This window comes from Callithrix jacchus, chromosome 7, assembly GCF_049354715.1.
Source record: "Callithrix jacchus isolate 240 chromosome 7, calJac240_pri, whole genome shotgun sequence".
Taxonomy (NCBI): domain Eukaryota; kingdom Metazoa; phylum Chordata; class Mammalia; order Primates; family Cebidae; genus Callithrix; species Callithrix jacchus.
In genome coordinates this window covers 50,107,940-50,124,019 of record NC_133508.1, presented here as the reverse complement: position 1 = coordinate 50,124,019, position 16,080 = coordinate 50,107,940, and the positions used below count along the sequence as shown (strand labels likewise).

At 45.2% G+C, this 16,080-nt stretch overlaps 1 protein-coding gene across 11 annotated transcripts in view; it reads right to left on the bottom strand.

Annotated features, from left to right (window-relative positions):
• VPS13D (vacuolar protein sorting 13 homolog D) overlaps positions 1–15,096 on the bottom strand; it is a 315,484-nt gene extending 300,388 nt beyond the window's left edge. For all 11 annotated transcript variants that reach the window (XR_013519796.1, XR_013519795.1, XR_013519794.1 and 8 more), the window contains exons 1-5: positions 15,008–15,096; positions 10,819–10,989; positions 3,582–3,659; positions 1,871–2,061; positions 1,690–1,770 (exon numbers count right to left, since the gene is read on the bottom strand). Coding sequence is in view for 8 of the 11 variants with exons in the window: in XM_035307776.3 (XP_035163667.3) it covers positions 1,690–1,770; positions 1,871–2,061; positions 3,582–3,659; positions 10,819–10,915 (447 nt within the window). In the remaining 3 variants the exon portion in view is untranslated. The remainder of the gene's footprint in view (positions 1–1,689; positions 1,771–1,870; positions 2,062–3,581; positions 3,660–10,818; positions 10,990–15,007) is intronic.
• Positions 15,097–16,080: the final 984 nt, after the last annotated feature.

Below are 16,080 nucleotides of genomic sequence, written 5' to 3'. Positions count from 1 at the left end.
TTGGAAAACTCTGCCCCTACCGCAAAAGCTCTCTCTCTTTCCCTCCCCCACAAAGAGGCTCCTTTATCTCTCACTTTACATACCGGCCCTAGCCCTCCCGCCGCCCAGCTTCCCGCCGGCCAGCTTCCCGCTGGCCAGCTTCCCGCCGGCCAGCTTCCCGCCCAGCAGTTCAAACTGACCAACAGTTGCCCACCACCTCGGCTTTTGGCTTCCCCACCCCCAGCCCTTCAGCCCCCTATAAAACAACCCTGCCCCTTTGAGCGGCCGCGGCCATTCTCCTCTTCCTCCCGGCTGGTCCGCCCGGAGGCTCTTTCCTCTCAATAAAGCCTGAACTTAAGGAATTTCCTCTAGCCTGCAGTCCGGTTTTTTCCGAACGAGCTCAGTCTTCCCGCAGAGGGTAGGTCGGACAAGATGAAAATGGCCAGGCCATATATGATTCCATATAATATATGAATAGAAATAGGCAAATCTGGAGAGAAAGTAGATTCGTGGTTGGCAGGGGCTGAAGGGCAAGGGGAATTAGCAATGATTACTTTTTTTAATTATTATTATTTTTTTTAAGATACAGGGTCTTGCTCTGTTGCCCAGACTGGAGTGCAGGGGCACTATCATAGCTCACTACAGCCTTGTAGCCCAATTCCTGGGCTCAAGTCATCCTTTTGCCCCAGCCTCCCAAGTAGCTGGGATTACAAGTACATGTCACCATGCCCAGCTTTGGCAGTGACTACTAATTGGGTATGTGTTTCTTTTGGGGATAATGAAAATGTTTTGGAATTATTTAGTGGAGACCAGTGCACAACCTTGTAAATATACTAAAAACACTAAACTATACACTTTAAAAGACTGAACTTTCTGGTATAAGAACTATAGCTCAATAAAACTATTTAAGAAAAAATAAAAATAATGACTAATCTTTTATAAATTTATTTGTCAAAGTTAGAAAAGTTATGAAACCAAAAACCTCAGACTGTAATTTTTGGGAACATGGCATATACTGAACACACTGGCCTGTGTCACATTGGCACTGCAAGAAAATTCTAGAGATAGTAAGCATGGACAAACTCTTGCAAGACTCATGAAAATTAGTGGGACCCTGATCAAGTTTTTGAGGATGAAACAAAATTATAATTGAAGTAGAAAACATGGCCAAGGCCAACAGCCCCATTCTTGTAACTTGTCAAATTGCCTCCAGATACACCAGCAAAAGGTTAGATCGCTTAGTGAGCTGTTCTCAATTTCACAACTCACTATGTAATCAACTAAACACCAGGTATCCAACCTCTCTTATTTTACAGATGAAGAAGCTGAGACCAGAGAGGTGAAGTGATTTGTCCTGAAACCACACAGTCATGAAGGCTTAAGTAACCTGGCTTCTAGGAGATAAATCCTTTAGCAAGTGGGATTTCAACATTCAAAAAGAAAGTGCAGGAACTAAAATGAAAGAGATGGGAAAACTCCTTCCCATGCCAGCTGAAGCAAGAAAACTCTGTATCTGCCACAGAGCCCAGGACTTGCTTTTCAAGTTTTCCCCTTGGCACAGCCTACAAAAGGGCAGACCTGAGCAGCCAGCCCCATGTACATCCTGAATCAGCTGAGCCCACAAGAAATGAGAAACTAAGAAGAGAAACACAGGTAAGCCTGAGAAATCCCTTTCACATTGATACTTTTATGAAAGTCAGCAGGACTTACTTCAATATTCTCCACAATCCTCGTAACTATGGAGGCAGTAACAGAATACCAGTAAGACTCCCCTTTCTGCTGGCGGTCATCCTACAAAGGCAAGAGTCAGTGTGAGCTCAATCTAGTGTTCTTACTCATCTTACACTTGTCACCACAACCACTCTAATGGCCCAAAAGATCTCTGCCTTGCCTTCCATTTCTCCTCCAGGGCTTGAAGTAGTGCTTTCTTGCGCTCCCTTTCCAGTAGCTTCTCCTTTTCATCATTGAAATCCTGTATTTTTTCCGGGGCTCCAATTAAGTGAAGGCTGGAGATGGAGATCACCCAAGGGTCCACGTGGGGGCGATAAAAGGGAATCTGTAGGGTTATTTTCCCAATGAAGCCTAAAAGGAGAAGGAAAGTCTTGGTCAATGACTGCACACATTTTTAATTCTTTCCATTTTTCGGTATTTTTACAAGTTTGTTTAAGGAGCATGTATTGCTGTTACTACTTGTTTTTTTCATTTAAAACAACAGGCAGCAAGCTCTTGCACATGCGAAACAAGTATTAGGAGGCTGAGATCTGTAAGAACAAGGCATAATGACTTAGGTAAGCGGGAAAAAGTTCACGAAGACTTTACCACATCAACAGTAGCATCCCTCCTCTAGGAACTCTCCTTCCCAGCTGGAGCACACCTTACACTTCCTTAGGGTGTTTTCTTCCCATTGGTCCCGCACAAGCCCCGCACTAGCCCATGGACACTAAACTCATCTCTTGTTAATTATTCATTGTCTGGTTAAGTACTTGCTGGGAGTCATCAGACGTATGACATATCCAATCTTGAACATACCCACCACAAACTGAAACGTAGGTAACAAGGCACCAGCCTTCTCTCAATAAAGAATTCTGATTCTTCATGAGAACCCGGGCTGATGAGAAAGCCAAATGGCTCAAGAGAATTGTGATACTTATTTCCAAAGTTCTTCCATTTCTAGCCACACCTCCTAGAATACAAAGTTTCTTTAAATTCAATTTGTAAGAGCCAAGCTATGTTGCCCAGGCTGGTCTTGAACTCCTGGTCTCAAGTGATCCTCCTGCCTCAGCCTCCCAAAGTTCTGGGATTCCAGGTGAAAGCCACCAAGCCCAGACCAATGATAGTATTTTTAATGACAACATCAAATGATCAACTGTGCAATCCAGTAATAAATTCAGAAATTTAGCCAGGCTTGGTGGCATGCAGCTGTAGATACTGGGGTAGCTGAGGTAGGAGGATGTCCTGAGCCCAGAAGTTCAAGGCTACAGTGAACTATGATTGCACTGGGGGGCCGAGGCAGGCAGATCACCTTTGGTCAAGAGTTCGAGACCAGCCTGGCCAACATGGTGAAACCCCATCTCTACTAAAAATACAAAAAAAAAAAAAAAAAATAGCCAGGCATGGTGGCACATGCTTGTAGTCCCAGCTACTTGGGAGGCTGAGGCAGGAGAATCACTTGAACCCCGGAGGCAGAGGTTACGGTGAGCTGAGATCTCACCGTTGCACTCAAGCCTGGGTGGCAGAGTGAGACTCAGTCTCAAAAAAGAAAAAGAGAAAGGGGAAAGGGGAAAGAAAGGAAACCCTGAATGTAGACTAGAGGTTCTCGTACTTTAGTAAACATAAGAATCACCTGGAGTGCGTATTAAATGTGCAGGTTCAATGACACAGAGATTCTGATGCAGTAGGTGTGGGGATCACCTGACCTCCCACTACCATCACAAGGTCATCCTGATGTGAGTGGCCCAAAGACCACACTTTAAAACTGGCCTAAACTCTAACAGTTGCTGTCCTTCCTATAAGTGGTCAAAATGATACAAACTCTAGGGCTCTCAGTTTTCATGTCCCAAACAATTTAAGACTCAAACTTCCTCTCCTTTAGTTCCACATACCAGCTTTGACTTCAAATGGTAATTCCAATTCTTTCAAGGCATCTTTCTTTAATGGCAAGTTTTCTAATTCAACAGCACCTAAAAATAAAAACAGCATCATGAAATATCCATTTAACAAATACAGCAGGCCATCTACTGTGTGTCAAGCACTGAAGGTTAAAGGGAAAGTTTTACATCTCGAACAGGCTATATCATGTGTAGTGCTACCACCAGCCCATGCACTTCACCTAACCGAATTTCCAGGCCATCCACTCTAACATGTCCAAGACAGCTGAAGCTTAAGCACTGATGAAGAGTTTAGACCAAGAGTTACATTGTCCATAACAGCCAGAAAGTAAATATTTTAGAATTTATATGATGTATGTTGCATATTCTCCTTTTATTATTTTTTTAATGAACCTTTAAAAAATGCAAAGCCATTCTTTGTCTGCAGGCCAGATGTGGCCACATGGCCCCTTTGCAGACCCCTCGCTTAGGCTACTGTTTACCAGAGGAACATCAAAATGTGACTCACCTAGGATGAAATGCAGGCTCCTGGGTGCCCCGCCCCCCAGACCAACTAACTCAGAATCTCTGGGATTGAAACAGAAATCTGCAGTTTTTAACAAGTTCCTTCCACTTTCAACCCCTCCCCAAAATGAGTATAGTGCATATATAGTATTCAAAAGTCCATGGAATTTAATTAAATGAAACTGGTCTTCAAAAGGAATTACAGTTCTCTTCTCTTCTGGAGAACTCCTTAGCACCTCTACTTATAAGTGTAATCACTGATCAGAAAGCAAAGGAACGAACAGGACCGCCACTTAAAATTCTTTTCAGACCCAGCTTTTATGACTTAAACCCAAAAGCGCATAGACAAGAGGGCAGCTAGATCCGTCATGCTCTTGGCTGTGCAAGCCATTCATCCTCACATATATAGAGCCCCACTCTGTGGGAGGCACTGTGATGGCTACTGGAAATGTAAAAAGAGAAGGCAGAGTCCCCATCCTTAAATCACTACTGAGGCAGCCATTGTTTTTACAAAACTGTTTGCATAACACAAGGCAATTTTTGAGCAACCTAAATCTGTCTGGGACATACATTTTCAAGAACAGAGAGTACAGACAACAACCATTAACTGGTAAGAAAGGCAGGCAAGGCTTTTACTCCAAGTATGAAACAATACAAAAAACTTGATTATTTTTCCCTTTAAACGACCATTCAGAACTTGTGGTCTACTGGCTTTTTTTTTTCCTTTACCCACCGCCAACTGTCTTGATTGAGTTATAGGTTTACTGGCTTCTAAAGAAGAATTCAGGCCAGGCATGGCAGCTCACACCTATAATCCCAGCAGTTTGGGAAGCTAAGACTGGAGAATCACTTGAGCCCAGCAGTTCAAGACCAGCCTGGGCAATAACAGAGCAAGACCCCAACTCTACAATAAATTTTTTAAAATTTGGCTGGGCACAGTGGCTCACACCTGTAATCCCAGCACTTTGGGAGGCCAAGGTGGGTGGATCACCAGGTCAGGAGTTCGAGACCAGCTTGACCAACATGGTGAAACCTTGTCTCTACTAAAAATATAAAAATTAACCAGGCATAGTGGCACACACCTGTAATCCCAGCTACTCAGGAGGCTGAAGCAGGAAAGTCACTTGAACCCAGGAGGCCAAGGCTGCAGTGAGCCAAGATCGCCCTAGTGTACTCCAGCCTAGGCAACAGAGCGAGACAACATCTCAAAAAAATAAAAAAAAATTAGCCAAGCATGGTAGCACACATGGTAGAGGCTGCCAGCTACTGGGGAGGCTGAGGCAGGAGAATCGTTTGAGCCCAGGAGGTCCAGGCTGCAGTGAGCAATAATTGCACAACTGTACTCCAGCCTAGGTGATACAGCTGGACCCCATCTCTAAAGAATAAAAAGAAAAAGGAAAAAAAAGAAGAAGAAAAAGAATTCAAATTCAAATTTGTTCAGATTCTGAACAAATACAATCAATTTATTTGTTTATTTTTGCAGGAACATTTGTCCACATGGGCCACCCCCAACCCATACCTTAAGTCTAACGGAAAGGAAAAGTTTTTAACCCCAGTGAAACAACCCCATTTCCACATTTTGGGAAAAAAATGAACATAAGGGGAAAAGAAATCATGAAATGCTTTCCTTAGTTGAGATTGATTTAAAAAGAGCAATTAAATAGTATCTTCTTTTGAAGAGCATGATTTACACTTCAAAGCACCTTATTTTTCAATACCCAAATCTGTCACAAAGGCAGGTGGGCTCTCGGCTTTTGTACAACCTTGGGTAAGTAGAGGGAATTGCAGGCAACTCACACCACAAAAAAATTAAAGCTGAAGCCCAGAGGGCAAAGGAAACGATCTAGAAAGGAGAGAGAAAATGTAGAGGAAAAAATCAGAAGAAACAACAGCCTACACCAAGCCAAAAACAAAGGAATCCGGCAAAGCAGCACAGCCACGGTTTAAGACTGCAGGTTGCCTAGTCCCCACGCACTCAAACATGCACCCACAACTGGCCCTGCAGGGAAAGGTCCCTCCAGGGAGCCAAGCAGAAGAGCACCCAAAGTACTGAGTGCTTTATAAATGATAATGCTGTTCACTTACTTCCAGGCAGACATTTACAGACTTACTCATGGATGTCTCATCTAAAAACTCCTCATCTCAGGCTAGCAAGAAATCTACTTACTACAACTGGGAGTAATTTAGAGGTTGGTCATTTCTTGGTAATTTCTAATGGCTATTGAATTATCTTCCCTCTGCTCCAGGTTATTTGAAGAGTCAACCTAAGTTTCAGAGCTTATAAAAACAAAAAGAAGGGGAAATGAAAGTTTGGGGTTACAAATACACAAAATGCCCCCAGACTGAAATTGAGACTCCTTGACATGGCACTGGCAGCCTCCACCTTCTCGCCCCAAACCTTTTCAAAAACACCCCACAGGTTTTCAGCCTCTGTTCACAGGGTGCATTCCACCTGGAATGTGCTGACCTCTCCAGTGCCACATATGGAAATCCTGCTAAAATCCACTTGAGGCTGGGTGCAGTGGCTCATGCCTATAATCCCAGCACTCTGAGAGACCAAGGCAGGAGGACTGCTTGAGCCCAAGTGTTCAAGACCAGCCTAGGCAACATGGTAAAACCCCATTTCTACAAAAAACGAAACAAGTAGCTGGACCTATGCTGGTACATGCCTGTAGTCTCAGCTATTCGGGAGGCTGAGATGGAAGGATCACTTGAGCCCAGAGAGGTTGACGCTGCAGTGAGCTGTGATCGTGCCACTGCACTCCTGGGGCAACAGACCAAGACACTGTCTCCAAAAAAAAAAAAAAAAAAAGAAAAGAAAAAGGTCCACTTAAAAGCTACCTCCATAACTTTCCCAGAGTCCTACAGGCAGAATGGACAGCTCTCTTCCTTCACATCCCATCACATTATGTCTGTATTTCCAGAATAAGCATTTAATCTATACTGTCTTGTATTACTGTGTAATTTGTCTCCCAAACAGGTTAACAGTCCTCTGAGATCAGGGACTACAGAGGTGGAGGTAGAATAAGAAGCTGGGCACAGTGGCTCATGCCCATAATCCCAGCACTTTGGGAGAATCACTTGAGGCCAGAGTTTCAGACCACCATAGACAACATAGTGAAACTCTGTGTCTACAAAAAATAAAAAATTACCCAAGCATGGTGGCATTCACCTGTAGTCCCAGCTACCCTGGAGGCTGAGGCAGGAGGACTGCTTGAGCCCAAAAGTTCTAGGCTGCAGTGAGCTATGATCCTACTACTGCACTCTAGTCTGGGTGACAGAGTGAGACCCTCTCTCAAAATAAAAAAAGGAGCTACCATTTAGTGTGGTCTTACTGGGTCCAAGAACTTCATACACATTATCTCATTTAATCCTCACAACAATACAAAGAAATAATTATTAGCTTCTCAATTTTTGAGGTGAAAAAAAAGCTCAGAAAACAAGCAATTTGCTTTCAAAAAATTTTTTGTAATTTTATTATTATTACTATTTTTTATAGATAGGGTCTCACTCTGTTGCCCCGGCAGCAATGCAGTGGCATGATCATAGCTCACTGTAGCCTTAACTCTTAAACTCAAGGCATCTTCCTCCCTCAGCCTCCCCAGTAGCCAGGACTACAGGCATGTGCCATCATGCCCAGATATAGATAGATAGATAGATAGATAGATAGATAGATAGATAGATAGATAGATAGATTTGAGACAGGATCTTACTCCTCTGTCTCCCAGGTTGGAGTACAGTGGTGATATCACAGCTCACTGCAGTCCCCACAGCTCAATGCAAGCAATTTTTTTTTTTTTTTTTTTTTTGGTAGAGAAGGGATCTCACCATGTTGCCCAGGCTAGTCTTGAATCCCTGGCCTCAGGTGATCCTCCCGCCTTGGCCTCCCAAAGTGCTCAGAAAAAATGAGTGAAATCTTAAGACTATCTCTGTTCTTAACTACTCATGTTACTTTGTATTTTATTTATTATTTGTCTTTAAGTACTATCTCCATTCGTAAACTACTCATGTTACTTTGCATTTTGTTACTTTTCATATGTGGATACCATCTTTTTTTTTTTGAGACAGAGTCTCTGTCACCAGGCGCCAGGCTGGAGTGTGGTGGTGCGATCTTTGCTCACTGCAACCTCCGTCTCCCGAGTTCAAGCAATTCTCCTGCCTCAGCCTCCCAAATAGCTGGGACTATGCCAGGCACATGCCACCACGCCCATCTAATTTTTGTATTTTTTAGGAAAGACCGAATTTCACCATGTTGGCCAGGATGGTCTTGATCTCCTGATCTCGTGATCTGCCTGCCTCGGTCTCCCAAAGTGCTGGGATTACAGGCATGAGCCACCGCGCACAGCCCAATCTTTTTTTTTTTTTTTAATATACAATCTCTTTGGAGTCCAACCATCAGCCAATCCAATCATACACTGATGATTATGAGGATGGATGATGATAACGAACATTGACTGAGAGCCTACAATATGCCAAGAACAACTCTAAGCTCTCTGACCCACATTAATTTCTTAGTCCTCAGAACTTTATCTTCAATTTACAAAAGGGGAGAGTGAACCATGGAGAAATTGAGTAACCTACACAGGTTACTGGTAATTGGAAAAACTTGGATTAAAACACAGAGTTTGGGTTAAAAAATCAATATCCTTGACCCCTTTTTCAGTCCCCTTTGCATCTCCCAAACCATCTAGAACAGTAAATATCTGCAGATGGGTAGAAATGACATTCTTGGCCAGATACGGTGGATCACGCCTGTAATCCCAGCACTTTGGGAGGCCCAGATGGGAGGATCGTTTGAGCTCGGGAGTTTGAGACCTGCCTGGGCAACACGGCAAAATCCCATCTCTACCAAAAAAAAATAAAAATTAGCCGGGTGTGTTGGTGCATGCCTGTGGTCCCAGCTACTTAGAAGGCTGAGGTGGGAGGATTGCTTGAGCCCAGAAGGTCAAGGCAGCAGTGAGGCAAAATCACACCTCCAATCACTGCACTCCAACCTGGGCAACAGAAAGAAACCCTGCCTCAAAAAAAAGGCAGAAGATTCTCATTCCTATCTAGTACCTTCTCTATCCCCAAACACTGCTTCACTGTGTCAGAGACGAACAAGCAGCATCAACTTCTTTATGAAGCTATTCCCTCAGTACACCTCCACACTCTCCAGATTTTTCTGGCCAAGCTCTGTGGTGTGCTTTGGACCCATAAACATTGGGTACCATACTAACAGGTTATGAAAGAAAAAGCATTTTTCTATCCTGCAGAGAAACATTCTTCAAATTCCACAGGTTCATTAAAGCCATAAAGAATAGTTTTTTAGAAAGGAAATAGGGCAGAAAAGCGGTTGAAAGTACCAGATAGATAAACACAGTTGTTGCTACAAGATATATCCTAAAACCACTGAGATTAGAAGTCGGTTGGTACAGACTCTATAACACCTCAGATATCATTCATTTCTATGTATTCATTTCTTCAGCAGATGCCACTCTTGCCATATCACTCCTGACAGAACCAGCTCTTTGATTAGCAAGTCGTGGCCTGCAGTTCTCTTTCTAGGCCCTGATGCCTATACCTCATGCAACATAGTTAGCTTCACAGTGGGGCTAAGAACTTCAGTAAGAGACCAGAGAGGTGAACTTGACACCATACTGCACTTTGAACACATCCTCTTCCCCAACAGGTTGGTCACTCTCACTTTCCACTTAGCTCCCATTTGAGGACATGAGGAAAACTAGGAGAATAGAAAGGAAAGGAGGAGAGTGGGAGGCGTGACCATGACAGCTCTTCCCATGCCTACCGCTGCTACAATCATTTGGTCAGAAAAACATGGAAAGCAACATATTGAAAGGAACAGGTGAACCTCTGGTACCCTAGTCTCAGACTATGCAAACAGCTGGTACCACTGTTCTCTCTAGGCTGTCCTGGTCCACTTACCAAAACTCACACCCACAAAGGTGAGGTTTCACTGTATTTGAAGTCTCCTTCCCATTTCCTATGATTTTACACACTTGCAGACTTTTTTATCTTTTCTACATATGCTAAAAAGCTCCATACTGAGTTGAACAAAGAATGTTTAAATTAAAACAAGAAAAGGAAGAAAACGCGAATTCCCATACCAAAACAGAGACTGCATTTACCAAGTCTAGACTGTAAGGGCTAACGTGTCACAAGCTTCAGGTACTTTACTATTAAGCAAGCCAAAACCTCAGAAATTCTGGTGAACACCTCACAGGGATAAATTTTAAAACTTTTATGGAGTGTCTACTAATGCCAGCAAGTTAGGAGCTTTAAATGTTACTCCAGTTGATTCTTACAGCTACCCTCTGGAGGTATATTACCTCTGTCTAAAGAACCTCAGGCTCAGCATCAGAATTTCAACATTAGCTATTGTCCACATAGCTACTACACGACAAAACAGTATTTGAAGCCAAAGTCATTGCCACTGTCAGTACATTGTGGCTGCCTCCATAAAGCTGAAAAACTAACTGGGACAAAGCACAGTCACCAGTAGTATAGCTTATTTTGTTTCTGTGTTTTTTTAATATTAATAGTTCCTTAAAATCTACAGCAATATAGCTATATACTTAAGTTACTCTGTAATAATCATCACCTTTTTACATACATTTAGTACAAAGCCATCTTGCACTAGGTTTTATGATTCTCAGTACAAAAAAAAAAATACGAAAGACAGAACTGCCACCTGTAAAGCCACACCGCGCCACTGAGAAATACTCACCTTTGAGAAGTGCAACCGAGAGCTGGTCAGTGTTCAGGTCATTGACATATTTCCCCAAATAGGTATTGAGAACCCAGGCTACAAGGCCTTCCAACATGACTATATCCTCAGGAAAAGCTGTTTAGAAATCATGGATCATTCTTTATTTCTCTTTCACGGTCATAGAAGAATCTATGAAAGGAAAAAAATGAAACTCAACAGAAAAACTGGATGATTTTCTAAGCTGATTTCCTACTCTACCTGCATGAAGGCAGATGAATGCAAAGCAAAGATGTGTTGCTGTTGCTGTTCTGAGATGGAGTCTCACTCTTGTTGCCCAGGCTGGACAGCAATGGCACAATCCTGGCTCACTGCAACCTCTGCCTCCGGTGTTCCAGTGATTCTCCTCCCTCAGTCTCCCAAGTAGCTGGGATGACAGGTGTCCACCACCATACCCAGCTGATTTTTTGTATTTTTGGTAGAGACAGGTTTCATCATCTTGGCCAGGCTGGTGTCAAACTCCTGACCTCAGGCGATCCACGACTCTCAGCCTCCCCAAGGGCTGGGATTTGCAGGCGTGAGCCACTGTGCCCGGCCACAGATGTTTTAAAAGATGAGGCAAGAAGCTCTGTAAGATGCCCCCATCAGTAACTGGAGGGCCAAACCAATACATCTACATTTTGATGCTGCTTCAGGGAATAGTTACTCTTAAATTTACCAAAAATTACCTACAATTCAAAGCTGTCTATCTTTTCAGTGTAACTGCCCACTTCTTGTTTATGGTGATTTACCTTGGAATTAGACTGCCCTGATCACAGGTTCTCATATGGGCATAATTCAGTAATGACTGGAGACATACTTGATCATGACTTAGGGGCTACTTCTGGCATCTTATGTGTAAAGACCACAGAAGCCGCTAAACCTACAATGCACAAGACAGCTCCCACAGAAAAGAATTATCCAACCCAAATGTCAACAGAGCCAACGTTAAGAAACTTTATCCCAGATTGAGACAGAAAATGCCCAAAGAGATTTTCTGAATGAAATTCATGTAAGAGGCCAGGTGCATTGGCTCACACCTGTAATCCCAGCACTCTGGAAAGCCGAGGTGGGCAGATCACCTGAGGTCAGGAGTTTACGACCAGCCTGGCCAACATAGTAAAACCCCATCTCTACCAAAAAAACAAAAATTAGCTGGGCATGGTGGCACATGCCTGTAATCCCAGCTACTCGGGAGGTTGAGGTAGGAGAATTGCTTGAATCCAGGAGGCGGAGGTTGCAGTGAGCTGACATCATGCCATTGCACTCCAGCCTGGGTGACAGAGTGAGACTCCATATCAAAAAAGAAAAAGAAAAAGAAATTCATTCATTAAAGAAACCTGAATATCCGCAGGCACTTTCTCACTAAAATAAAAATACAAAGAAAAAAAAAGAAACCTGAATAAAATTGGGTGGGGGGGCAGTTCGCATTCTTTAATGAACCTCAGGTCACCCAAATCAAATGTTTCAAATTTGTTCGTGTGGATCACTCATTATATAAAATAATACACACGGGAGTATTATAATACAGACGGCATGCTTTATCACCGTTCTTAAATGTCCCAAACTGCATTACCGGTACCTAGGCATCAGATGATGCTGATATAATAAACAATCTTAGATAATTGTTACAAACTACAAACTCCAGAAATCCTCTGGCTCCAGCCACAGTATTTAGATTTGGTAGGTACTATCGCCTGTTATAATAACTGGTGTTTACCAGTATTACCAGAAAAAAAAAAAAAAAAAGATTAATTTTAGTATTACAAAACGTAAACAGGAGGGAAATTGTGACACAAAAGTTTATCAGTGTTCTCAGATTGCTCAGCAAGAAGATCCCAGTGGAAACAGCCTCAAGTCTTGCTCTGATCTACCATGCTGGTCATCAGCCACCCTGCCAGACACTACAGATTTGCCATGGCAGGCATCCCACTGGCGCCAGCCTGCTTTCAGGATCCTTTCCAAGCATGCTGCCCCACCTCTAGTGATTCATCTTAGTGCCAGAAGATATACCTATCCCAGCTGAGAGGCTGCCACCCAACAGCCACCTGAAACACAAGGCCACCAGAAGAGTGAACGCAATCTCCTGGAAAAACTGGCTTTTGTTTGTCAACAGTATCTCTACTTCCAGAGAAGATTAACTTACTGGTCAACAGTGACAGCAAAAAGAAAAAAATAGCATTTGGTAAAATATTTGCCCAATTTCTTTCCAAAGATTTTTTTTCTGCAAATGGAATATAAAGATATTTTTTAAGGGTAGAGTTATATAAAACTATTATTGGGTGCATTTGTTTAAAGAAGAGGTTATAAGAACAATGTTTTAAAAAATAAATGCTTAACATCTGAGCAAAAGAAATATTTCTCTATTGTAACTTTTTTTATTTTTCTGGAGACAGAGTATCACTTCGTTGCTCAGGCTGGAGTGCAGTGACAGGATCTTGGCTCACTGCAACCTTTACCTCCTGGATTCAAGCGATTCTCCTACCTCAGCCTCCTGAGTAGCTGGGATTACAGGCACCTGCCACCACGCTGGCCAATTTTTGTATTTTTAGTAGAGATAGGGTTTCACCATGTTGGCCAGGCTGGTCTGAACTCCTGACCTCAAGTGATCTGCCCACCTTAGCCTCCCAAAGTGTGGGGATTACAGGCGTGGGCCACCATACCTGGCCACTGTTGTAACTTTAAAGGAGTAAATTTGTGAAAACCAAATGTGAAACTGACTAATCTTACTATGGGGACTCCAAACAAACCTAGGCAAGAGGCCAAGGTCAGAGTACTCTTTATTTTTGTAGTTATTGCCACTAATTTCGGCCCTAAATGCCAACTCTCTCTGAGTGCCAACTACCAATTATCTCCAAATCAAGGGAAACAACTGTCAGTTTGTGAACAAGTTCAGGCCCTACCCGGAAAAGAATGCAAAGCACAGATTTTAAAAGCATGAGTGATTAGCACTGTAAGGCGCCCTGGTCAGTAAAACTGAGGCCCAAACCAGAAAGCACCCATTATTTGCTCTGCTAAGCATCTACACCAGGCTTGAGGCCACTTCAAGGATTCCCTTAAGGAATTGGGTGTCAGCAAAGGCCGCCAGACTGGCCAGAATCACAAACAGTTTACACTCCGGTCCATCAGGGCTTCTAGGCAGCTGCCTGGCATTAACCCCCACCTGGGCTCCCCCACCCGGTGGGGCGGGTGACAGTAGGGATCAGTGCTCAGCCCACGGGCGGGCAGACAGCCGGGTATGACCTTGAGCCAGGCCCCTCCCCTGAGGATCGGCCAGACCGGGAATAGGAAGGACTGGCAACTGGACCTGGGCGTCCCTCCCGGAGGTGGCTGAGCGCTGCCGGTGCCAGGAGTCCAAAACCGGGGCGGGGGCGGCTGTCCGGCCGATGGCCCCACAGGAAAGGCGCTGCCCGGAAGGCGACGCTCCCACACCCCTCCCGCCCCCAGCTCTCAGAACCCTCAGCCCCCTCTAGGGGTCGGAGACCCCACCACCCAGGTAAAACCTGGAGGGAACGGCGCCGGGGTCCCACACCTAGGAGGAGTGACTGGGCCAGGGCGTGACTCGGGGAGGGGGGGTAAAAGGTAAAGAGAAGTTTTAGGCCTAATGTCTTCACTCGAGAGTGAGACCTCGGGTGGCTGATTCAGGGGGGTGACTATAGCATTCTGGAGAACTGATTGACACCCCACACCCCATTCCTGGGCGTAATGTGAGTGGCTCGCACACTGAGGTTGCGCTTGAGACTTGGTCTGACACTCCTCAATTCCAAGACGCGGACTGACACCCCCCAATTCCAAGGCGCCAGGCTGCTGGGACCCCAGAAAGGGTGTCGGGGTCCAGCGGGGGCTCGGGATCCCCAGAACACGGACGCTGGGGTTCCCAGAGCTTCAGCCAGCCTAGAGCCTGTGCCTGGGGAGCCAGCGGGAACTCGGAAGCAGGGGTCCCCATGAGGTGACCGGCTCGGGGCCGTCGGGGGAGCAGACGCCCCAGGGTTACCCCGAGGGGCTCTGACTGAGGCCGGACGCCGGGGTCTCCAGGCTCCCAGCATCGCTCTCCCCAGAGTGGGCCCGGGCCCCCAAGTCTAGCGGACCCATAGCGGCGACCCACGAGTCCTCGCCGGCCCTGCAGTTCCCCGCCCTGACCCCAGCCGGCGCGGCGCCGCTCGACCCCTACCTGTCGGTGTACTGGACTGCCAGTCCCAGCCTGGCGCTGCGCGGCGCTTCTTCCCCGCCGCTCCTCAATGGCGCAGGCCCGCGGCGCTCAGGCCGGGCCCGACCCGATCAATCGAGCGGGCGACGCGCCGGCGCCTGGCCAGCCGAGCGCCGAGTTATCGAGGAGGCGCCCCCTGGCGCCTGCGGCCGCTTCTGAAGTATGCCGGCCCCTCTAGGGTTCGCGGACACTGGGGCCTGTTTTATAGATGCAGAAACTGAGTCCCAGGGGAGGGGAGGGTCATAGATGACTCTGCTTCAGACAGCATGAGAACCCAGGATTCTTCCCACCTACAACCACCCTGCCTTCCATCCACGTGAGAGGTGCAATCGGCCGTCTGTCTGGCCCACGCACCCACACTCCGCTCCCCACTCAGTAGCCACAGGGGCCTGTTAATTCAGAACCTGCCCTTCTCTGCTTAAAACTTCAATTAACACCCACCTCCTTACAGAGCTGCCAACAAGGACCCACTGGATCTGGTCTCTTCCCATTTCAGCCACTTTTCCCCCCCGGCTGGCTCTGCCCCAGCATCCTTCAGTTTCTGACAAGAGCTGTGTGTGCATTTGCGGTTCTCTCTGCGTAGGACGCTTCCCAGGCCAGCGCTGGCCGATGGAAACACAATGCAAGCCACACTCGCCAGCCACATAGGAAATTTACATTTACTAGTTGGTACAATATTTTAAATGAAAAAGAACAAAATGAACTTCATTTTAATAAACTTTTTAAATCCAATGTGTTCAAAATATGATCATCTCAACATGCAGCCAAAAGAAAAAAAATTACTAATGCAATTTGTTAACTTTTTTATAGTAAAGTTTTGAAATTCGGGTATATTTTACATTGACGGCACATCCCAGTACAAACTAGCCACAATTCCAGTACTCAATAGCCTCATGTGGCTACAGAATAGCTCTGGATATTCATACAGCTGACTCCCTCTTGCTTCAAATATTCCACTCAGAAAGGACTTTTCCCTATCTACAGTTCCATTATCGGCCAGGCACGGTGGCTCATGCCTATAATCCCAGCACTTCGGG